The 25,744-nt window shown below is 38.7% G+C and overlaps 1 protein-coding gene across 1 annotated transcript in view; it reads left to right on the top strand.

The window, feature by feature from the left end:
- The first annotated feature begins 1,347 nt into the window (after positions 1–1,347).
- The window catches only part of HPSE2 (heparanase 2 (inactive)), a 131,529-nt gene continuing 107,132 nt past the window's right edge, over positions 1,348–25,744 (top strand). The window contains exons 1-3 of the mRNA XM_026701097.2: positions 1,348–1,957; positions 2,913–3,070; positions 24,537–24,698. Of these exons, the coding sequence (XP_026556882.1) occupies positions 1,698–1,957; positions 2,913–3,070; positions 24,537–24,698 (580 nt within the window). The 5' untranslated portion in view covers positions 1,348–1,697. The remainder of the gene's footprint in view (positions 1,958–2,912; positions 3,071–24,536; positions 24,699–25,744) is intronic.

The raw sequence follows: 25,744 nt of genomic DNA, 5'->3' as shown, positions 1-25,744 counted from the left end.
ACAAAAGGATGTGGATTGAAGTTCCTCTTTTTAGGCCATAAGTGCTGTGGGCAGGAAATGAACATAGAAGGACGATCTGAAGTACCGGCTGTCTCGGCGCAGAGGTTAAAAAAAAAAAAAGCTGCTCGCCACTCTACGGGGGCTGCCTAGCTGTTTCATCCGCGGCACAAGCAGGCTGCATGTAAACAAGGCTCAGAGAGACCAGCTCTTGCTCTAGCAACCTAATTCCAACGAAAATATTTCTTTTTTGAAAAGGAGTGGCCTGCATTTCTCTGGAGCTGATTTCGTGTTCATCACTCCATGGCAGATTACGGTCGCGCAGTTTTTCTCCGAAGCAATTTTCCTTTGCTCCACGTGGATCTTATACTCAGAAAAGTCAGATCAACACGTCAAAAGGAAGGGGATACCATCATCCACTAAGAGAGCCGTTGGAGGCTTGTTTTGAACTGGAGTTATCCCAAGCCCCATAGTGAATCTCTCCCAAAGAAGAGGGGAGTGGCGATTATTTGCTCTTTCGGTTGTATACGAGACAAAACTGGACCAATTCTTTTGACCGCCTCGCTTATCCCCAGTCTGCCCGATATGGGAGCTCAGTTCCGACACCTCCGACTGGAAAAATACCTCTGTGCTGCCTTTGATTCTTCTAGCAGCCGAAGAGAAAGGTTCCCAAGAAAAGGCGGAAGGCGACTGCGCCGAAAGCAGAGGTAAGGGGGTACAAAGATGGGCATTTTCGTAGAACTTTTCTCGGTTGTTCGGGAAAGGCTGCTTTTCCAATATGGGAAAAAAATTACCCTCCTGGCCTAGAAGATGGCTTGACTCACCACTCCATCTCGTTCCGGTTTTCCTCCTCGCGAACAGAGCTCTACTTTTCAGGGCAGCGCTTCTCCTGAATCTCCGGCGTTTTTTTGTCGGAGGCCTCCGGCTCTGGACTCCTCTCTCAGCCTTAGGCAGTGTGGCTGTTTAAACTGCTGCTCGTTATCTCTGCTCTCTTCCACCAGCACTTTTGGTTTTCTGACTTCTCGGTAAGAACGCGGTAAGAATCAGGGGAACAAGCAAAGACCAAAGTTAATGCTTTTCTTTCGATTACATCCCCCCCCCCGCCCCTCAGCGACCTACCCCTCCCCGCCTTCCTCTCTACACGGGCTCCAGATCTCTGTAGAACTGCCAGCACCGTCTGCGAGTGAGCTATTGCGACTGAACAATGCAATCTATTTCGGGGCTCTGCTTGACCCGCCCAGGTGAGGCTCCGGTGGCAAAACTACCCTTAGCAAAAGGATTGTTTGCAATTTCTGAATAGCTTTCGTTTGAGCAACCAAAGAGGGGGAAGGCCTTTTGCGAAAAACATTCGCTGCCTGCAGCCGTCATCCTTTAGGTCACCAGCCTGGGCCCTTGGGGATCCCGGGCCGAGAGTTGTTAAGCTAGGAACGATTCTCCTTTACCTTTGGAATCGCGAAAATGTCCGCAGGCGGCGACTCTTCTAGGGGCGGCGCTGGCGAACAAGGCGTCTTGGCACCGGCCCCGGGGAAGGCTGGTCAGGGGCGTGAGCTCCCCTCTTCCCCCAGCACCAAAACATTGGGGGGAGGAGGGGGAGGGAAAAAAGGCAGCGCGCCCCCACGCTTTGCACTCCGGACAATTAGCTGCCCGTGACTGGCTGTGCCCGGCGCGGAACTTAATTGGGGAGCCCCCCTCGGCCCAGCATGCCCTGCCCCGGCTCTGGCCCTTCTGGCTTCTTGGCCTTTTTGGCCCCTGGACTGGCGCTGTTGGCTCACCTCTCTCTGCCCTCTCAGGCCGGGGTGAAGCGCCTTCCCGCCAGGACAAGCCCGCAGGGCACCCCGGGCAGGACGCTCATCCTCCTGGACGTGAGTACCAGGAGCTCCCTCCGTGTCACCAGCGAGAACTTCCTCTCGCTGCAACTGGATCCTTCAATCCTCCACGACGGCTGGCTGGACTTCCTCAGGTAAGGGGTTTCTCTCCACCCGCCGCGTTTTCTTTAGCTCTTCCAACCCTCGGGGCTCCCACTGCGGTTAGAGACCCATGCGCCCTCCGGGCTCCCACGGCCCGCAGAGCCCTGGCGAAGAGGCCGGGCCATGGTTCCCATTAAGATGCACATGTTTGTAATGGAGAAAGCATCTCGGAAACGTATCGCTGTTCTGAACAATTCTGGCGGCTTGTCTTTTCCCCCGCCCCTCTCCGGAGGTTTGCTCGGGCGGATGTCATCCCTAGAGGTCTGCAGGGGGTCTCAAATTGCCTCCTGTGAGGCGCCCCCAAGGCAGTACCCAGGCCCCAGCCTTCCCTTCTCCTCTGGCGGTTTGGATCCGGGAAGAGAAAACAGGAGAGGAGCCTCAGGCGATGCCACAAGTGGCCGTGGCGAAGAAACGCTGGAAAAGCCTGGCCAAAAGAAACGCGGGTCCTTCTGCTTCGCTGGTCAGGACAACACTGGCTTCCCCACCGACAGCCAATCGCTGCGCCGCCTGTTGTCCCAAGCACGTGGGGAGGGGTGTGTGTGTGTGGAGGTAGAGAAAGGGACCTCCGCGGAGTCCGAGGAGATGGCAGCAAGGGCAACGCCCGCTCCGTCGGGAAAGAGCAAGTGCCCTTCATGGGCGAAGCGCTTCCGGCCCTTGTGCCTCTCCTGGTGCCCGCCTGCGGCGGAGAACCGCCGCCGTCCCTGTGGCAATCGTTGGAGAACGGATGCTTGGCTCTGCGGCGCTTTCCTATAGCAGCTGGTGCAGGAATTCAAGCCAGTGTACTCGGCTTTTGGGGCCTCTCCCGGAGCTGCGCTGATAGCTTCCGGCTTGGCGAGCCGTTTCTTGACGGGCACCGGAGCCGCGATGGCGCCGCGCCCAGCCCGTCGCAGTCGTGCTTGCCTCGCTCCCTTCTTTTCGTCCTCGCTCATTCAGCCCCTTTCTGTGCAGCTCCCGGCGCTTGGTGACCTTGGCGCGTGGCCTGGCGCCCGCCTTTCTCCGCTTCGCGGGCAAAAGGACCGACTTTTTGCAGTTCCAGAACGTGAAGAACCCAGCCAAGAGCCGTGGTGGACCGGGACCGGATTACTACCTCAAGAACTACGAGGACGGTGAGAATCAGGCTTCAGGGACAGAGTGGGGAGAGGAAGGAAGGCAGGACCTGGGGAGGAATTAGCAGAGTCTCTGAGAGGAGCAAGCGAAAAAACGCCCGGGTCACTGGAGGCCAAGGCCAGACAGCCTGAGGGAGGCCTTTGGTAGCACCTCTTTCAAGGGGGGCAACTTTGGCATTGGGAAAGTGCAGGGATAAAAACTAGTTTGTGGGAAATATGGGTGCTATGACTGAGTTCATTCCTGTTCACACAAATTATGGGATGGGTGGGAAAGCTTGTCTGCTTTTGCACCAAATTACCCTAGGTTGAGAAATTTGGCACTCCTGTATTACTTCTCCCTTACCTCATGTGAGTGACATAGGAAATTGTCAACTCTAATACTTCCCAGAGTCCCAGTCCCAGAGTGCTTGTCAATAATAAAAAGCTTGAGTACAAGTGGAAATATAAAGAAAACTGCTGCTTTATTTTATAGAAGAAACGCAACAATGTGCTTCCAACATATTGGAAATATCTGGATGAGATAGACAGTAACCATGTGCATGAAAAGGTTATATTGACAAAAGTTATTTATATTTCTGGGGTTAGCTCCATCAGGCAAATAAGAAGAGAGTGCTGTCCTCACAATAGCTATTTTGTAGAATCAAGGTCCATCTCTTCTGTCCCTCATCCAAAGGCATTCCAGGGACATGCTGGACAAGGTTGAGAACCTAGATCTTTCCTTGTTCTTCTAGTGGTAGACATAGTGGTTCAAACAAGAATTGTGAATGTTATAAACACTTTATTAATGTATTTATTTTAATATTTATATTCCATTTCTCAAAGAAAAAACATTTCTAGATGATGTATAACTTCAAATTCATTATGATTTAGTATATGACCTATTAATTCTTTTAAAGTTAATTGCTATTATGAATTATTGACAATAAAGTGATTGTTTATTTCTGGGTCTATTATCAATTCAGGTCAGTTAATAAAGGCAAATTACAAGTTATGCTTTTTATAAGCATGCAATTAAAGTGTAACTTGAAAGAAAGAGTAACCAATGAGAATTACAAAGTTGGCATTCTAGGCTCATTACCAATATATGTTAACTCCTCATTAGAATTTTCCTTCAGTACCTTTCATATTACGTTAGATAACATAACTGCATATTTAGCATTTCTAATCTACCAGAATTTATTTGATAGATTTAAAATAGATATGAAAAATAAATAAGGGCATTTTTGGAGACATTAAAAATGTGGAAGTTGGGATATGAATGCATATTTTATATGCAGATAATTCTGTCTTACTGGGGTGACTAATCCAAATGCAGATAAGGAGTAGAAATGTGAAAATTAAGGTACTAAAAGCCAATCTGTACTGTATAGTTGTGGCTGGCAGAGAAAATGGAATTCACAATTGCCTATATAAATGATAAAAAATCTTTATACCTTATAGAATGTTTGCTAAAGAGGGTAAAATTCACAAAGAAATATTAAGAGATGCAAATGTTGATACTAAGGAAATGGATAGTATGTGGTCTGTTGTGAGGAATGGCTATTAATTGAAAGAGGTGAAAATAGTTGTTAATGACAGTCTCCAACATTGTCTGCCCCCTGGAAATAGCTAAAGACAGAACTTTCCTGGATCTGATGCCAGATGTTGTGTCTGGAGTTTAATTGCCTTTTGCTTTTATATTGTTTTTGTATTATTATTGTTTACTTTGTGAGCCACCACGAGCTCTGTGATTAATAAGTAGGGCATGTCTGAAGACACAGAGAACTAGGTTGAATACAGTAGGTATAAGTTGCTTAAGAAAGTGTACAATAAAACACAAATATATGTGATCAAGAATGAATGGTGATAATTAAAATGAGGATGAAGACAAAGATGAGTGACCAACTGTCATTTAGAAAGAATGATTGAAGATTGAACAAACTGTATACTAAAAGAATGAATGGGCAGAGAGAATGGGGAAAATGACAGAGTTATAGTTGGAGTTAGCACTTCAAAAGGGATTAAAGTTTAAAGGCAGTGTGAGAATCAAGGCATAGATAAAAGGAAACAAGGGTGGTTTGCAAGGGTGAAAAGACATGGAAAGGAATAGCGAATGGCATTGTAGCTTGAGTTATTTTTCCTTTTTTAAAATATCAATTTCCTTCACTTACAATTTCATATTCCTTTTCTGTGCTTTGTGTAACATTGATTACCCCAAAATGCAATAACATGATGGCTATGTATGTTGGGACAATTTGTTATCATAGAAAGAAGTGAAATACATACTTTCCAGGAAATAGTTTGTGATAGGTTGAAAAGGTGCAAAGAAGAATGAAATAATATCTCATGATACAGTCTCTCAATATGAACTCTGATGTGAATAGATGGAAGTCCTCTTGAGGCATCATTGATGCTATGGGTTGTGTACTAAAATCCCCACACATTTATTCTCCTGTTTGGATCATAATGTGCTGTAAACCCTTAGTTTTTTTATCCATTCCCCCATAAATACCAATTAAGGAATGTTATGGAAAGGAAACATATGGAATCTCAGTGTACTGACAACGGTGGCACCAGAAGAAAAATTATTAGTGAAAACCTACATCTAGCAGAGGTAGAGACACTGTTTCATGTGTTGTCATTTTTTTTGAAAGTGAGGTAGTAGTATTAATGTATCATTATAATAAAGGCAGAGGTTTCCCATTGAAAAATGTCTCTGAAAGGAAAATGTTTCAAAATCAAGTGGTAGTTTAATTCCTGTTTTGTACTTTTGTTAACATGTATCTAGAATATACTTCACCAGTGGAACTGTAGTGGGATTGAATTGCTTATTTTGGAAGGCATTCAGTCTGCTCTTATTTCCATCTGCGGCTGCCTATACTACTTGAAGGCTGCTATTAATATCAGGATTTTTTTCTATTTCTGATAACTTCTAGGAGAGTGAAAAATGCTACTTTAATTACCATCAAACAACCATTTCTCATTTTTCTAAGTACTTCATATTATATAACTTATCTTCATGAAAAGCCTATAAATAGAGCAGAAACTGATGGCATTTCATCTAAAACTGAGAGCAACATCTATTCCTGTCCTAATTATCATTTTGAACTGGAATAGTTTGTACTTAAAACAGCAATAAAATTTTGTCATTTCTCCATCCATTTTTTTATTTTTTCCTACCATGTATTGAGGAAGTTACCTTTTCTTTCTAATGATTGAAGAAAATAATTTTCTAAAATCCTCTTCATATATGGGTTGAGCCCAGTGACTTACCATAATGAACTAATCTGTTTCCTACCTATCAAACTGCTGTCCATTAGCATCTGTTTGGAGTCAAGACATCACAGTTTTTAAAACGGAAATAAACTGTACTAAAAAAGTAATTCTGACAAGATTTTCCATGAATTCCTAATCATTTCAGTTATGTTTCCCTTCATTAGGAGCAGCTTTAGGAGAAAATTATATTTGCTACTTTTCTTACCATTTAATTATTTATGTTTATTTATTTTCTATCCACAGCTGTATTTGGATGAACTGAAATTCCCTTCCACGTGAAGGTGAATTACTTCCCCAACACAATAACTTTGATTTTTGACAAAATAATAAGATAAGGCTTGTCACATACATTTTTTCTCAATGTTGCAGGCATATTTAGGCACATTTAATCATTGAATAAAAGGGTATTTATATTATTAGATTGCAAAATTCAAATGAATTTTGGTTCAACTTTTTTTTTACTCTAAATGCACATTTATGCGCCTCCTAATGCTAATGTCAATTGGTAATTAAAGCAATGTACTATAGGATGTGAATTTTATTACAGAATGTATTATTTTTATAGTATTAAAAAATAAGCAGTATATGGTAGTTGATTCCTGGGGATTGAAGATTTGCCTTAATCCTAGTAAAATATATTCAAAATTAATTCTGGCTGCAATACTGTAATATTTACTTGCATTTATTGCTTTTTCAGTACTACCATCTTTAAAGAAAGCAATCAAGTTAATAATCTTATTCTTGAGAGTCTTCTGGCAGTCTCATATCCTAGAAAAATAGGGCTTTAATTAATTAGTCTGGCATTTCTCCTGCATGATAAATATTGATGTGTCTTCTAATATAGTACTTAGACTTATATATCACTTTATAGTGCTTTACAGCCCTCTCTAAGAGGTTTTTACAGAGTCAGCATATTGCCCCCAACAATCTAGGTCCTCATGTTCTCAAATTCACTTCAGTTAATGATCAGAAGAGTGGGCCTAGCTTATGAAATATGTAAAAAAAAATCATCAAGGACATAGTATTATCTCCTAAATGTTAAAAAAGCCTTTATAACAGCAACTATTATAATCCAAAATTGTATTATTATTCATATATTATACCTGGGTGGAAGACAAGACTGGGAGATATAAACCCTTGATTAAGATTTCACTGATACATGTTTTGAAATTACATTCTTGTACTTTGGAAGGCTATGGAACATTAGTTTTCAATGCATGAAACAGTTTACTTACTCTTCTATGTTATTGCAGACAGTATACTCTTCCAGATAAAGTTGTAAGAGGTAAACTCTAAGTTTTAAATATTAATCTGAAAACTGTATTCTTTGTACAGATTCTTCATTTTTTTCATGAAAGTAAACATTACTGAATTACTGTTGAATAAATACATGCAGGATACAAGTTGGAATCTACAGTACATTAAACAATAATTTAATTTAATCCACATTCAGTGTTCTCAATAAATACAAATTTTTATTTTTAGAAACTGAACATGAATGTCCAAATTAATAAATTATACCATATACTTTAAATAGACCATCTTTTAAGGAGTTGCTGTGTGCCAACATGGGTGGTTTTATGAATGTCATCTTTGGGATAAACAATGTAATGTATGATTAGAGACAAGCAAGCATGAGTTCAATTTCAAAAGAAAAGTAGTAGACACACAAACATACCCATCTTCCAGTCTTTCTTTGGCTACCTGATCTAGGAAGCTGTTTGGTTTTTTAAAAATCATTACCAGGGAAACCAATTAATCCCAGACAAACTCTGCTGAGTAAGTTGACAAAAGAGAAAGTGCCTTATTGTATTTAATTGCTTACTATGGCATAATGTCTATGCCATTTCAGTCTGTCTGACTTTAAGTGGTTTGGAGATTTTATCTGCTTTGTCAAACAACTCCAAGCTCCCCATGCATACTCCAATTCTATTTCTTTTTTTTAATTGTAGAAGGTATTTTTAATATTGGTATCTTGGTTAGCAAGGGCATTACAGGCTGAGATTCCTACTGCACGTGCCCTCTCAACTTCACCTGATAAAAGAATGTGCCACATTCTTCACACAGATTTCTGTCTATTTTATCCCCCACCCCTTTCCCCTTCTTCCAACTAGTTTTGTTGAAGCTGCTGTGGTTTAAAAGTTAAAGGGAAAACTTTCTCTGTAGCATAAAACTTCTTGGACAAGGAACTGAAGTTGATTCATATTAAACATTTGCAGAAATAAATATTCATTCAGCCCAGAGGTCAATATTTCAACAAGGTTTGGTAGAGAACTTACACTTACTAAATGTCTTCACCCAGATTTCTTTGCTGTTGAGTGACTGTGGCCTTTTGTTTCTTCATTTTTCCTCATGGCAATAAACTTGAAATGTAGCAGCCCTTCAAAATGAAGTTTCTCATAGAAGTTGTAACCATAGGTCTTAACTTTTCATCACTTAAATGTGGAACAGAACCTTAGCAAATGGGGGGAGGAGGGAGGGGACACATGTGGTGTGTATCAGGAATCAGTGTAAATCAGAAAGGTGTGGTAGGGGGATTTCCTGCCCACAGACCAAGCTTTCTTACTGGATGTTCTATACAAGAACCAAGAGTTACAAGCAGGATTTTCCAGACGCAGAATTTGATAATTTTGGAAAATACTGGGAGTCTTATAACAAATTAACTTACAGGCATGAACGTATCAGAATCATGTAATAATAAAATGTAGATCAATAGCTAGACTTAGTCTAATATTTTGGTTGCATTCTTCAAGCATTGATCTATTTATGGCTGTTTTCTCTTCCCATAAATGAATAGTCAAAGTGCAGGAAGGATAACATACCCAATATTCTACCATTTTGTTGTCTGGTTATTGCAAATTCTGCTTTCTATCTTCAACCCGTTGTTAAAGTGTGAAGTGTGCATATTGTGCTAGGTATGAATTTGTTGATCAGCTTTCTCCTGGAAATGGCACTATTAAGCTCAGCTTCTTAAATTTCAAGAGCCAAGTGAAAAATAAATAATTTATAACATTTTTCTGGAAGTCAGAAGATCTTGGAATATAAGCTGTGAGTTCACCAAATTTTAAGCATAAACGTCTAATGAAAATGTACCTGAATTATTTTGTTATGCTACTGCTACTTTTCCTGACCTAAACATTTGAAGTATTGCATAGTTATCTCTTTGCTTCCTTTTTACTTGTTAATGTGAGTCTAGATGTCTTGTTACCCCTATGGTAAGACATTGATCTGAATTCTCATACTGTACAAGATCTAGAGATTCTTCCTAGAGTACTGAAAATGCAAGTTTTATGATTGTTTATTATTCATCTTCTGCTATTTCCTATTTTATGAACATTTTATGATTCCTTTATTTAAAAAAAATCTTCCTTTCTTTATAGAAAAAAGTATATTCCTTTCTTTATAGAAAAAAGTATATTGCTGTAACTTTTCTTTTACGTAAAAGAATCTGGATTTTTAAGACATACTGCCACAAGTCCATTAAGTTGGTTTAAATTTTTAAGTCACTTGATAACATGTTGTCTACTCTAGATAGCTTATTAATGTAGTAATACATTAAAAATGAGTAAGCTTTATAAGAGACAGGCAAAAAAATTAAACACATAGTTGGTCAAAATGTATTACAAGTATTGAGAAAAGTTGATTAAATACACTGTACAAAATGCACTTTAAAAAGGAAGAGCAGAGAAATGACATCCACCACACTAAAGAAAACTATAATGTCATCTAAAAGATCTGAGAAAATAAAATTTTAAAGCACCTTTCAGAAATAAGTCTGCAAAGGTTTTAATTTGAATTGGAATCCAGTGGAAATATTGTTGGAAGAAATATCTATCTGGGTTCAGTAGTTCCAAGTGGGAAGAAAGACACCGGAATCATGAAGACTCCTTGGGAGGATTTTATTTATTTTATTTTTATTTACTTTATTTGGTTTACAAGATAATAGGTATAAGTAAAAACATAGTTATGAATGCATGGATACATATAAAAATAAAAAAAGAAACAATAGGACAGGGACGGTAGGCACATTGGTGCGCTTATGCATGCCCCCTACAGACCTCTTAGGAAAGGGGTGAGGTCAATAGTAGACAGTCTAAGGTTAAAGTTTTTGGGGTTTGGGGAAGAAACCACAGAGTCAGGTAGAGTATTCCAGACATTGACCATTCTGTTGCTGAAGTCGTATTTCCTGCAATCAAGTTTGGTGCGGTTAACCTTGAGTTCGTATCTATTGTGTGTTCTTGTATTGTTATGGTTGAAACTGAAGTATTCATTGACAGGTAGGACATTGCAATGTAAGGTATTCTGCAACAAGTAGAGAGGAGTGGAGAACTCTTCTTGTGAAATATTTCTGGACTTTCTCAACTGTATTAATATCAGATACGTAACGTGGGTTCCAGACTGATGAGCTGTATTCGAGTATTGGTCTAGCAAATGTTTTGTATGCTCTAGTTAGTAGTGTAATATTACCAGAGAAAAAGCTACGTAAGATTAGGTTAACAACTCTTAACACCTTTTTGGCTATGTAGTTACAGTGGGCTCTAGCACTTGGGTCATTAGAGATGAGTACTCCAAGAACCTTGACAGAGTTTGCATCATCAAGTTTGGATGATTTAATGGTGGGCAAGACCACATGGGGTTTGAAGTCCTAGGCAAAATGGGGCACATGGTTAAGAGAGGGAGAGAGATTTATACCCTTGGTTGGTCTTTGAACTCTCTTCCTGTTCCTGTGGCAAGAAATGTATCCTGATTGTTTGTTAGGCTCCCATGGGTCCATGCAGGGGGAACAAAGTTGTCTTGAGTCCCAGGCTTGGTTGAATCTTGCTGAGTGATGTAATGAAGGGGCTTTGGGCAATTCCTTTTATGGCTTAATGGTTTTATCCTGATTTGGATTTTGAGTGAGGGCTAATACCAAAGACCTTCAACCCTGGAGTTGAAGGTCTTTTGTATTGTAGATAAGATGGCCCAGTCTTTCTTGTAGATAAGCTGGCACCAAAATATCTGCTGGGGCTGAGTTTCTGTGTCCCTTAAGATTTCTATTTCTCGTTTCGGGGAAATATTTTGCCTTTTTAATATTTCCTAGAATATTTTATTCTTCTAGGAGAAGGGTGGGTACTAACTTTCTATAATATTAAAGTAGTAGTATAATTACTAAATCCTTGTTAAAATTTTTGTAGCTGTATTCTGTACCAACAGATACTTAACACCATTTGTAAAGGCAGTTCCACGTACAACATATTGCAGAATTCTAAATAGGAGCCAAACAGGGCATAGATAATTGAAACAAAGTAATATTTTCTTCATAGGGCTATAACAACTGGAACACCAGTTGATAGATTATATTTTGAATTATTATTCCATTTGTGCTTGTATTTAGAAAAAGAGACAGGCAAGCTGTAGAAAACAAAGATGAACTTTTAAGAAAGTGCAACGTAAAAGGGATTTGGTAGTACTTCCCACTAAGGGAAAGTGGACAGCAGTCTGCTTACCTATAAGATAGTAAATGATTTCATATACCAAATTAGCTAGTACATATTTATGTAATTTACAATGATTTCAATTGGATGCTTTAAAAAGTGTAAAGATAACCCTTGACTTACACCCTTTCATTTATTGATCGACCATTTTTCATACTTAGGTCTGTTGCAGCATCCCCATGGTCACATGATCAAAATGCAGTCACTTGGCAACTGGCATGTATTTATGATGGTTACAGTGTCCCTGGGTCATGTGAACTCCTTTTGTGATTTTCTTACAAGCAAAGTCAATGGGGAAGCCAGATTCACTTAACAACCATGTTATTAATTTTACAGCTTCAGTGATTCACACAGCTATTTATGGTATGATAAGGTTAAAGTAAATGTTGATTTTAACAATAATTTTGTTAGACACGCCATCCTAAGAGTTTGGAATAAATATAAAGTTCTCTGCAAAGATGCCCCTTTGGGTGTTGCCCCAGAAAGCTTAGTTCAGAAAAGAAATGGTGGTGAGGCCAGACTGGTGGACTTATGGTCATGACTTTCAGTCATGGTGACCCTATCCTCAAAAACTAAAGACAAGCTGGAATCAGAAGGATGTGTTTGCTGTTGGTTTACATATATTTACAGTTGAAAGAAAGATTTAAATTAGATTTAAAAAGCTATAGATTTGTTTTTGTAAAAAATGAATTGGAAATCCTATTGTGCAGTAGTGATGAACACAACACATTTTTGCTAAGGTTTATAAATTGCTATTGAAATTGAACTTGGAGAATGAGTATGTAAAGCCTTGTTTGATTCAGAGAGCAAAGAATTTTTGATATAATGCTAGAGCAATGGGAAAACATGTGGACAAAAGGTTTAAAGTTGACATAAAATTATAATTTAAAATAATTTTTTAATAATATGATGTACTGTTGGTATTTAACACTGGACAAATAGTCAAGAATGCATAAAGGTATCTCAAATGAATTTTGGAAATATAAATATAAATGTAAAGAAAAAACTTTTGAATCATTTATGGTAGACATGTGACAAAGAAAAGAAATATTGGAGTAGGTTTCACATCTTAATACAGAAGATTCTTAAAGTAAATAAAAATATAAGTCAGAGACTTTTCGTTTAGGTTTAACGGATAAAGAAATTGAGAAAAAAGTGGAACCTTAATGTTATATATGCTGACAGCGGCAAAAATGCTCTATGCTCTATGTACCCCCCCCTTCTTAAAGAGTACTATATTAACTTTTGGGATTTTCTAGTAATGAAAAATCAAATATGTTGATATATGTTAGGAAAAGTGTTTCACTTTCCATCTCTCATTAATACTTTTGTCAAATTTTCATACAAATGATCAACACAATATAATATTTTTATCTACCTTGGAGGATTTGTTTAAGCGGCAAATTATAGTGTGACCTTTTTAATCAAACTTAAAGAAATATATGATTTATCTAGATCTATGTCAAAAAGATTTAAATATTTTAAAATCTTTTTCATTGTTTACAAAAAGCACACAATTAACTGAGCAGCAGATTGTTTAAAATCCTTACAATGACTCAACATTTGCATGAATGCATGCAGTAGGTGCAGTCTAACTATTACTTTTCCATTCTCTCATTCGGAGGTGAGAATGCATCTTGTACTGTAGAGTTTGTATATGTTTTGTTCTTTAGAACTATTCTGACAGAATTATCAAACCTCATTTGAAAAACTAACTACGAGTTCTGTTGATTGGAAAAGAGTCATCTGCACCTATTGATACCCAGGGGTTTGAACATATTTGATTCTTGCAAATTCAAAGATTATGCACTGAAATTAAATAATTGTTACTCAGTCAGCATTCTGTCTCTTTGCTCCATGCTGGTAATTTTTTTTCCTGAAAAGTACTAAACTGGAATTTTTCTGTGAGAAATTTGAATGTTCTCATATATAGGAAATATAAGCTGTTTGAACTCATGAGACAAGCAAGGTTAAAAGTTATTTTTTAAACCAGTAGATTGCTTGTAGTGGGTCTGGTTCATAAGCTACTCTGAGTTGTAACCTTGTATTGTGATGTCATTTATTAAAGACATTTTCCTGAGAGCATAGCCATCTTGTCTATTTAGTTTGGCTGGAAAATGTGCAAACAAACAGGACGTTTTTATCTAAAACCAGGAAAGTATCTTTTGTAAAAATGTCTCAAGTTACATGAATGCAAATATCAACTATAAGCAGACACATTCTTTCTGCTTATCTTGTCACCAATTCAGGCCACTCACTGATTCTTGAGTGCAGGAATAAACGATGCCATCTTCTTCCAAATCACAACTGGTTGAAATTTATCCCGTCTCTTTTCCAATTTTGATTTAAAATGGCAATTTTTTTGACCTGAGCCATCCTAAGCCCTTCAGAATAAATGACACCCAGAACTCTAATTCCATCCTAGCGGCAGGCCCACCTCCAATTAGTTGCAGTTCTTGCTTATCTTCTCCCATCCAGCAGCTGGTCACTGCTCTTACTGCTAGGTTCTCTACATTTTTAAAAACAATATTGTGGTTTATCTAATTATGGCCTCTTAAGTCAGTGGATTATCAACTTTCAAGGCTCATGATCCACTCAAACCTTTCATCTTCTGGTGGTCATCCTTTTTTGGCTTCTGCCCAGGCTGGGTGGAGTGTTCTGTCCTTGTTTTCCCACTATCTCCACGAGGTACAACAAAGTTTCTCTCCCTTTCCTTTTTTTAAAAAATATATCTTTAGGAATGTTGATTTTTTGTTTATATGAAATTGAATTATTGGTTCTTCCTTGTTGCAAAGTTTCCATGGTCCTTGACTAATGCTGAGTCCACTTAGCGACTGTTCAATGTTACAACAGATCCTGAAAAAAGGATTTCCGATTCAAATTCAGAGTTCCGAGGGCTGGTTCTTCATGCAGTCATGTGACTGTATTTGGGATGCACAGCAACTGGCCTACATTTATGGCCATTTGCTGCATCCAATGGTTGCGTGATCATGATTTATAACATTTTTGCCAGAAACTTGTTTTTGATATTGGCAAAACCTGCCCCATAGCAAACAATGGTTTTGCTCAATGGTTGTAGCAGTCACTTAATGTCCACTGAAAAAAAAACTGTAAAATTAGGCTTGGTCACAATTTATGACTAAAATTATGGGCTTAATTATGATTGTAAGTTAAAGACTACCTAACAGGAAAAGATAGGAACCAAAGAACAGCGCTTTCCCCTGTTGCTTCGATTATTGTAGCATCAGAGTAAGCAGGGAGACAAAAGTGTGCAATTGCCTGAAGTTATTCTTGTTCTGTTTCTTCCCCAGAAATCTGAAAAATGGCATAGAAATATTAATTCATGAAATAGATCTTTATCCATAATCTGCAGTTCATTGATATTGATATATTTTGTGATAAAAGTGGATGTATTATTATTTTTCCTCTTATGGAGCAATGTAGGCAACAATATACAATAAAAGCAATATAATTGCAGGATTTAGCTTTATTACCCATAAAATGTTCCATTAATTCTAAAACATATTAACACATCAGATGTTTGATTGAAAATATTTTAGAGTAATATTTATCTTGCAGATTTTAGATAAATTTAAATACATGAAACTATCTAGCAGTGAAATTATTTACTCCAAAGACTGAACAATACCATTATCAGTTTTAAAAATCACCCAAGTTTTTATTAGTACTTCAGAATATCAATCCAAAGTTAGGCTATATACACTTAGCATGAGAAAGTAGGATTTTTAAAAAAAATGAATACATTTTGAACCAAAAATGTGTTTCTAATAACAGAACTGAACTGAGCTCGTAATCCATTCCACACAAAAATCTACCCCTAGTTACTCTGCTTTCTTGATTTTAGCAATCTAATTAAGTAGAAAAAATCACTTTGTTTTTGCTTTTGTTAAAAAAATAGAGTCAGAAATTCTTATAACAGACTGTAGAATGATCCAGAGAACTGTTAGTTAATCCCAATTTATATTCCACCTCCTGCTTGGCGTAGTTGCAAATAGCAGTCAAAAATCTCAGTCAGAAATTTCTTTTGTTCACAGTTGTTAGCTGCCAATTTCCTAAGTGAAGATATATTGCAGAAATTTGACTTGTAATATAATGCTGACTTGACTATCAAGCTAACTTTTTGTAAATGGATATTAGGTTTAATATCCCTTAGCTATTATGAATGAGAAATATCACTAGAGAATAATATTTTTAAAGATGCAACTGTTCAACAATTATATTTTAAACTAATAAAATTATATTAAAGCATTTGTGTGAGAACAGGATCTCTTTCTAAGGAATTCAGAAATTCTAGAGCTTGCAAATGGGAATATTTGGGCAAACTATAATCAAATATGCATATAGACTTCATGGGGTTTGGATAGCAAAAAAGGAAAAAGAAAAGAAAGAAAACTATAAGAAATGTTTTATATGTATACTATTTGGTTGTTGCTCAAGGTGGATCATCCAAAATCATGATAATTTAGACAGATGTATTTTCAAAAAAATATAGTTGGTTTTCTTATACTAATATTGGCTTCATTATGTTGGATTTTAACCATGGTTTATTCGGCTTTGGACAGGCTACCACTTCCCCTCGCTCAGTAATTGCCCTGCTGCTCTGACCTCCCAACTTTCTGTTCTAGAAAGGAAAGCAATGAACAATATGTAGATAGATGTATAGTTATTACAAATTTATACAAGTAAAATGCAGTGTGCATATAAATGCCGGCCCTCGGTACAAAAAATTCATTAGAATATATTTATACAAAATAAATGCATAAAATGCACACATGCAAGGACCATAAGCAGTTTGTTTCTTTTAAAAACTCATTTACCAGCCTGTTTTTTTCTAACCTCTTTTAGAATTACCATGGCCTATTAGTGTCCTAAAGACACTGGAATAAAGATGATTAGGGGATTTTTTTTTAAAGCACAGGACAAATAGGAAGCTCAGAGAAAGAAATAAGTAAGAAAGAAATAAGAAATTAAAGAAATAAGTAATTAAAGCAATATTTTTGGCAAGGTTCCAAAAAGTCCCCTGTTGATAAGGGAATAATCATTTTACTATTTTAGAATTCATTGTAAAAGACAGTTTAAAAACATATTAGACAATATAGTAGGTGTTAACTCATTTGAAGAGGCTCTCATTCCTTTGCAAACTGCCAGTGAACTGCTGAGGTTAAGGCCGCAACAAACAGAAACAGGCAGGAACACTCTTGGCACTATAACGAGAAAGAGAATACTCTGAAAATGGAAGAAAAATATGTACTTCAGTCACTTTGACAGCGAATTGGGAATTAACAGAGGCAATGCCTTCAATTTCTTCCTCCAACAACAGTTGCCTGCCCATTCTGCCAATGGGACAACTGGGTGGCTCAGATAAGCTTTTAGGTTGCTGTACATATATACACAGTTGTAGTACATTGTGGTTTATGGTATAGCTTTTTATTTAAACCCAGCCTCTTATGCAAGGGTCATGTTCATTCAAGGATGTTGCTGCTTTTGAAAGTCCTCAGGATTCCATGGAGTTATGGCTTCCAACAATCCACACGCACTGATCTGAAAAGTAATTACTTTTTCACTGAATCACTGAAAAGTAATTACTTTTAATATTTATTTTCACTATTGTATTGAAATGTTTTGTTCTGTATTTTATATTGTAATTTTAGTCATCTTGGAATATTTAATATATTCCATTGAAATATATTACTTCAAGAAAACAAATGACTAAATAAGGCATCAAATTAAAATTAAATGATAAAATAATAATCTGGACTTAGTACTGTTTTGCTTGTTAGCTTTCTTTGGCCATAACTGTTTATTTAAACTAAATTTTTCAAAATATACTGAAGGTGTAAGCTTTTTAATTTCTAGGGATTTTCATCAGGCATGAAGAAATAAAAATGATGGGATACAAAATTGTCATTTATGCTGCATTTGAATTCAGCTGCACTTGAATTGGAAAAAATAGTCTAAACTTCAGGCTGGACCTCATGAGTTAAACTCTAGTCACAGTTTTCATACCTCTTTTCTACAAATTATCTTGCTAGATGAAGTAGTCTTGAAAATTAAAAAAAACTTACACACTATTCTTCAAATCATGAATTGGTCTTACTTCTCTTGATCTTGCCACTATTACTGATAAATCTTAGGATTGCATTTGGGCTGCTTGTTAGTTGATTTGTTTTGCAACAATATCAGGTTGCTGGCTCATGTTCAGCTTGTGATCCTCCAAGACACCGGGGGGGGGGGGGGCCCGGGGGGGGGGGGGGGGGGGGCCGGGGGGGGGGGGGGGGGGGGGGGGGGGGGGGGGGGGGGGGGGGGGCCGCCCCCCCGGGGGGGGGGGGGGGGGGGGGGGGGGGGGGGGGGGGGGGGGGGGGGGGGGGGGGGGGGGGGGGGGGGGGGCGGCGCCGCCGGGGGGGGGGGGCGTGTTGGGCGGGGGCGGGCCGGGGGGGGGGGGGGGGGGCGGGCCGGGGCGGGCCGGGGGGGGGGGGGTTGGGGGGGGGGGGGGGGGGGGGGGGGGGGGGGGGGGGGGGGGGGGGGGGCCCCGGGGGGGGGCGGGGGGGGGGGGGGGGGGCGGGGGGGGTCGGGGGGGGGGGGGGGGGGGGCCGGGGGGGGGGGGGGGGGGGGAGGCGGGGGCCCCGGGGGGGGGGGGGGGGGGGGCCCCCGGGGGGGGGGGGGGGGGGGGGGGGGGCCCCCCGGGGGGGCCCGGGCCGCTTGGGGCGGGCCCGGGGCGGGGGGGCGGGGGGGGGGGGGGGGGGGGGGGGGGGGGGGGGGGGGGGCCTTGGGGGGGGGGGGGGGGGGGGGGGGGGGGGGGGGGGGGGGGGGGGGGGCCCCCCCCCCGCCGGGGGGCCACCCCCGCCCCCTTTCCCCTTTTTTTGGGGTGGGAGGGGCCGGGGGGGGGGGGGAAACACCCGCAGGGGGGTGGGGGGGGGAATTTTCATGTCTTTTTCCCAGGTACAATGGTTTTGATAGTTTCTTCTTTCAATATTTTATTGGAAGAAGTTTTTATTTCTGTTGTAATTGTTATATTGCTTATTCTTTGTAAACTGTCCATGTACTTGTGGACAGTTGTTAAAATAGAAGGAAACAAACAAAAACATATATTGCTGATTAATATTGTTCCTCTGTCATTAAAATTACCAGGAGTTGAGTATGACTTGAGAAAAACTTTATTTGCATTATTAGCATATCAGAAGATAAAACAAAAAAAGATAAAGCATTTTAGAAACTATATGGTTGTTATTTTTAAGAAGTATTTTAATAGTAATGAATATAGGAGAGAGAATTGTCTTTTTATGAGCAAGATAAAACTGACTTACTTTATTCAGGAAAATATTAACTTGCATTAATTCTGGTTTTTAAGCCTTTTACATTTCTAAGATGGGAACATTTACCAAAACAAATATATGCTCCTTTTATGAAGATAATTAGCATACCATTCCTTAAAACAAAGAACTTGCATTATCTGACTGTTTGCCAAAGTTCAAAATTTGAATCACTGAACTCTTAACAAAATTGGCTAGGAACATGGGCACAATAGTAGAAACGTATTTAATGACTATAACCTTTTAACCTAGCTATTTCAAAGTTTTATAACTTTCCATTTACTGACCATCTTGTCTGATGACTAAAAAAGTGGGTTGGACTTCAGCTGGATATCTGAGTTCTAGTGTTGCAGTAAAAGACTTCCAGTATTTTCATAAGTAGAAAGGTTTCTGATCAACAAGAAAGGTAATTTAAATTTCTTTTGGTCATTTGATATTTTTCCTAAAAGATTCAATGAAAACTTCAAACTGGTTTTTGTGGCAGTTATCATAACTCCTGGAAAATAATTGTAGGCATCCCAAAGGAATGAACAGCTCTGCCTCCAGAGAGCAGTTGTTTTAACAGAATAATGTATTGCCTCTTTCTCAAAGTAACTAAATTTTGTTCTGTTTCAGTACCAATTTTAAAAATGTAGGTACATTGGTGTGGGATGTACTAGAATGAAGTCTCTCAATTGAAAATGAAATCCTCAGTTAAAACATTTTTAGGAAGATATAGAATCCATCCTAGCAAAAGTGCAGACAGTTCTTAATATCACTGCTGAAAATGGACACAATTTCCAAATAGAGTTTCACTGTGAAAGTCCCAAAAGTATTTAAGCATCTCCAGGATAATGCTGAAGTAGTACGAGAAGTTTTTTCTTATTCTGGCTTTAGGGTCGTACTAGGTAGTCCTTCACTTTTTCAGTTTACGAAGACTGGGTTTGCATCCTGCAATTAGCCGCAGCTCATCTACCTGCCACATGGGTGTGCTCCCTTCATATTCATCTATGAATCTGCAGTACAAATAACTTCAAAAGGATGACTGTCCTGACTATTCAAAAGTATATAGTAACCAAATCCAACAGCAATCTTCTACAGTCTGGTCTACAGAAGTAAATCCATATTTTTCTCAAATTGTTGCATAAGAGGATAATGAGTTCAGGATATTGTATATGCATTCTAGAAGAGTATGAGAGTATCCATTTTTCGTTTTAAAAACAAAACTATTATCTGACACATCCAAACATAGAAAATAAATGTTTGGTTTAATTATTGAGAACAAATAAGAACCAAGTTGTGTTTCTGAAAACATTGCTTAAAAGAATGATGTCCTCAAATTTCAGAATCATAAAAACTCCCTTCTTTCTTCATCCTACCAGAACAAAAGGGAAGAAAAAATATTTAAGCACCACAAAGATATGATATATAGAATAACCGAAAGCACATATTCCGGTGGAGAAAAATTCTCTGTGCGAGTCCAGAAGCTCAGAAGACTAAACCTCTAGTCCCAGTGACCGACCCAGATTGGACCTTACGCACTTATCCTGGGAAATGTATATATGCCTTCATTTGTGAAGAAAAAAATAGAGAATAGACCCAAAGGTTTGCAACAATCTTGTTCAAAAAGCACCAACATAAACCTTCCAAATGTTGAATTGCAACATGTAGCTGCTCCAGTCAGCAGAGGCATTAATGAAAGATGCTGGGAGTTGTAGTTATTCAGCATAAGAAAGCTGTAATTTCTTCATACTGTAATCCCACAACATATTATAATCCCACAACATATTAATCTATTTATTGAATAAGCAAAGACCTTACTAAATCATAACCTGCTATTTACATATTGGATGGATTTACACAACATGCTAAACAATTTTTTATTTTGAAGACTACATGAAACCATGTAATTAGTTGATAAAGTGAAATTTGACTGATTATTACATCATACTACTGCTATTTGTTCACTATGGACATTGTGTCATGAGTATTTAAAATATTGTTTTTAGAAGAAAGTATAAGCTAAATTCATTTAGCTATTTTATCTTTTTCTGACCTATTATCCATCAGATCTGCTGGACTGTAACTCCCATCATCCTTGATAATAGTAGGTATCTAATATATCTGTAGGACAACAGGTTTGCCAAGCATATCTTATATATTATTCCCATTGGATTGATAATTACCTTTCTTAAACATTTTGGTTGGGTTGGGTCAAAAATATCTCTAAGGTTATACTGTAAAGAAAGGCATATGGAAATCTCTTTTTATTTGTGCATGATTTGGAGTTATATTAAAATATGTATGCATATTTGTATATATTTTTGTCCATATGCACAACATTTAAAGTAGGGATAGGCAACATAGAATTGGATATGAGAAAGTACACATATTAATTTGCTCTCCATTTCTAAATCACATGTTTTTCCTCTCTTCCTTCTCTTAGCTTTATGTGAAAGTAGAATAATGCACATATGGAGAAGTTTTGAAGGCAAGGGAAAAGTAGAAATGATATATGTCACAACTGTTGGGAAGTATGATGTCTTTGAACATAGGATGAGGTCAAGCATAGCTGTTTACATAGGTCTTTCTGATTTTTCTTATGCCAGCACAAATCCCTATGTGACTTTAGGGCATGTTCACAAATCATCAGTTGTTAAGAAACAGTTATCTGTTGTCCAAACTAAGGAACTTAATATAAATTATATATTTTTACTTTATGAATAAAAGACAGCTCCTGAAGTTCCATGTCAGATCAAGATTATGAAGTTGCTTGGAAGGATTGTCTGAGGAAAGAGATGGAAACATTTAATTACAATATAGTCCAGTTCCAAATGACAATATGTATATGTGCAGTTATGAATTTTAGATGAAGGGCCTCAGTTTCTGTTAAAGGCTTTTCAAAAACTACAGGTAGTCCTCGACTTACAACAGTTCATTTAGTGACCATTCAAAGTTACAATGGCACTGAAAACAGTGACTTATAACCGTTTTTTACACTTATATCTGTGGCAGCATTGACTTAACAACCATGTTATTAATGTAACAATTGCAGCGATGCACTTAACAACTATGGCAAAGGTTGTAAAATGGGGCAACATAAGCATAAAATGCTTAGCAACATAAATTTTGGACTCAATTATGGTCATAAGTTGAAGACTACTTATAGCAACCTTCTTGCAAAATGTTCCATTTCTCACCTCATAGAAAGAAGAAAATGATCCTAAACAAAGATGCTGCTCTGTTTGTTGACACAATAAGACTGAAGAAGAAAGATTGTTTAAGGGCCATTATCACCATGATGGGGGTGAATGTAAACTCTTAATTCTGATCAAATTTGCTTCTAGTCCAGTGATCACCAACCAGTGGGCCGGGGACCACTGGTGGCCCGTGAGAAAATTTTGGTGGTCTGCAAAGAAATGTCACCCCCAAAGCAATTAATCCAGACTGTGCAGGAACACAAGGCTGTGCCACCCACATAGCCTGTGGGAACACAAGGCTTGTGTTGCTTGCATTGCAAACAACACGAGGTAGTGAGGGGAGGGGGGAAAGGGCAGAGGAGGGAATTTGCCCCACTCGCTTCGCCTGGCCACCGGGCTGTTTTTTTCCGCTTCTTTCTTCTACTGCTTTTGGCTGCATGCAAGGAAAGCAGCAAAAGTCCTTCTTTTTCTCCTCCAAGTTCCGGCAGAAGAGTCTTTGGGACGCTGCAAGACATCCTGCTCCAAGAGGCTGCCTTGGTATGACAAGTCACACAGAGACTAATTTCTGGTGGAGTTTGGGGGAGAGAAAGAAAGATTTCTGCTGCTTCTGCTGCTTTCCTTGCGTGAAGCCAAAAGTCTCTCTCTCCCCCTGAAAACAGAGCTGGAGACAGTATCCTGCTATCCCAAAAAAAGAATGATCTATCGGTAGGAAAACGGGGTGGGGAATTTTCCTGCAGACTTTTTTGGGGGATTTTCCCAGGGCCTCTGGTTCACAGGATTTAAAATTATGAGTTTGGTGGTCCCTGACGTTCAAAAGATTGGTGACTCCTGTTCTAGTCTACTGATTTGGTAAACAAGATTAGCAAATAAGGAGGCTCTGCTTGTGAAATACTATGGTCACTGTTGAGGTAATTCCCCGTTAGGAGAATGAGTGCATACAGGGAGACGTATTTGAGAGAAGCACGCAGATACACTGTACAGTAAATATAGGTTTTTACTTCCAGAAACTTTTAAGCCAAGTTCAAACACAGTCCAAAGTCATTCACAGGTAAGTCAGTCAGTTTTCAGTCCAGGGATAATCCAGTAACAAATTCCAGTGTCAAAAACAGTTCAGTATCAGACTTACATCAAATCCAAGAATATCAGTCAATTAGGAGGAACTGCAAAACTCTCCAACAGAAGGAAAAGGGATACTCACTGAGACTAAAAAACCCCAGGTTTCTGGCTCCATCTTATGGCTGTTTGAGAAACCACACCCAATTACAATTTTTGCATTTTTTAAAAGAGACAGTATTAAAATGTCTATCCTGGTTTATATATTTCCAACCCAAATACCTGTTAGGTGACTTATATTCCTAACAGTCATCTTTGTTTTTCAGACCTGAATTAGGTGCTCTTTAAGACTGGCTTTCATGTTACTGAGAAAACCTCAAAATGTTACAATCCATTTAACCCATAATGGATTTTGTCAGATCAGTTTAAAGCAGGGGACCCCAACCTTTTTGATTCCATGGACCAGTGGCAGTGAGATTTCATTAAAATGGATGAAGTATTACAGTACAGCAAATTAAAATATTCTTTCACTGGCTTCTAAATCATATTATTTTAATGTGTATTGATTAGATTTATATCTCATTCTTCATCCACAAGTGAAAAATAGCATATCTAACACTCCCTTCTTCCAGGTTTTTCCTCACAGTCCTGAGGGATAGTTTGGGCTGAGAGATAGAAATTGGCCCAAAATCAGCTGCTGAGTTTGCATGATTTAGAATAAAATTGAACTTGCCCTCCCAGTCTCAATCCAAGATCTTTATGTAAGTCTTTACATCAAATCTTAATCTAGAAGTTCATGAAGTCTTGAATATTTTTAAAACCTATTTTGTGGCTTGCGTTTCTTGCTTTTATAGTTATGCAACAATAGGTCACTGGTAAATTTAACAGGACAGAGTACAGATGTGGAACAAATCCTATTAAGAGTTGTTTTAGGCAAACGTTTCATAAGAAAAAAGGCAGGAGTGGCAAATGGCCAGGTTGTCTTTCATGGAAATAAGTCTAAATAGACTTAATACACAAGACTGCTTGGAAAGAAATTCAGATATGCAAGGTGCTATAAGAATAAATTACCCACAGTAATAATACTATATGGTTTTAGAGTAAATCTTGGCTACTTTGGTAAGTTTGGAAGTTGACTATGTGACATATTTTTTTCTTTTCACTTGTGCTGCAGACATTATTCGCAGTGATATTGCATTGGATAAACAAAAAGGCTGTAAGATTGCCCAGCATCCTGACATCATGTTGGAATTACAAAGAGAAAAGGCAGCTCAGATGCACCTGGTTCTTCTCAAGGAGCAATTCTCTAACACCTACACAAATCTCACACTTACAGGTAAGGCTGCAAGCTAAGGATCGTTGTTTCATAGAAATTGTAGTATAATATAGCTGCTCATATTTTATGACAAAAAGAGAAATAAAATTGTTAATGAAAGCCTACCGTTGACAGACTAAAATGTAATATCAGAGAACAAGGCTAGATTGGAAAGCTGAAAACTGCCCCAGAAGAAGGCAGTGGCAAACCATTTCTGTTCTGCTGCCAAGAAAACTGAGTGGATCCATCCATAAAGTTAGCAGTAGTTAAAGCTTGACTTGAAAGAGAATTTATAGCTTTGGGGCCATGGGAAGATTCTGTACAGATAGCACAACTGGAATGTTGTACACATTAAAATATGGTCTTGCGTTTGCCTCCTTACTTTGCTGGCAACTTGAATATTTATAAGAGAATATATCCAATATTATAGAAAATTCATATTAGAAAAGGACATATAAGGAGGGTGCACAAAGGGCAAATTCTCCTATCTGGAGAAATTCATGCATTAGTCATAATAGGCTTGGATGCCTAACAATTTCTCATGGCATTGTATCAGGAAGACTTGAACTTTGGCTATCACTTGGGTTCCCTTAGTGGAGCCATGAAAGCAAGACTTATTAATCACCATTTAAATGTGAAAGCAAAGTTTAATTGCACTAAAAACTTCAGTTTTATGTTCATATTAAATTCATTAAACTCACATATTTTTGGAACTATTATTTATTTATTTTATTAAGTTTCCATGGTGCCTGTCTTGCCAAGGTGACTCTAGTCAGCTTACAGTTATTCAATAAAAATATCATATAAAACATTAAAACAATACATAAAGATCATGAATTTAAAATTCAGTTAAAATTCAATTGACCAGCCTGGAGGAAGGAAGCAAAGTGTCCCTGGCAAGAAGGTAGGGTCTGTCCAACTTTAATTAACTCCAAGACACCACTTCCTCATTGGGGCTCCAAGCCAGTTGGCAGAGCCAGCCTGTTCAGAAGGCCTAAAAGGGTGGATGGACCTCATCTCGGGGGAGCAGGATGTTCCAGAGTCTGGGTGCTCTGGCAGAAAAGACT

The sequence above is a fragment of the Pseudonaja textilis genome, chromosome 4 (assembly GCF_049901715.1).
Source record: "Pseudonaja textilis isolate UNSWEBS1 chromosome 4, rPseTex1.2, whole genome shotgun sequence".
NCBI lineage: Eukaryota > Metazoa > Chordata > Lepidosauria > Squamata > Elapidae > Pseudonaja > Pseudonaja textilis.
This window is presented reverse-complemented; position numbering and strand designations above follow the sequence as displayed.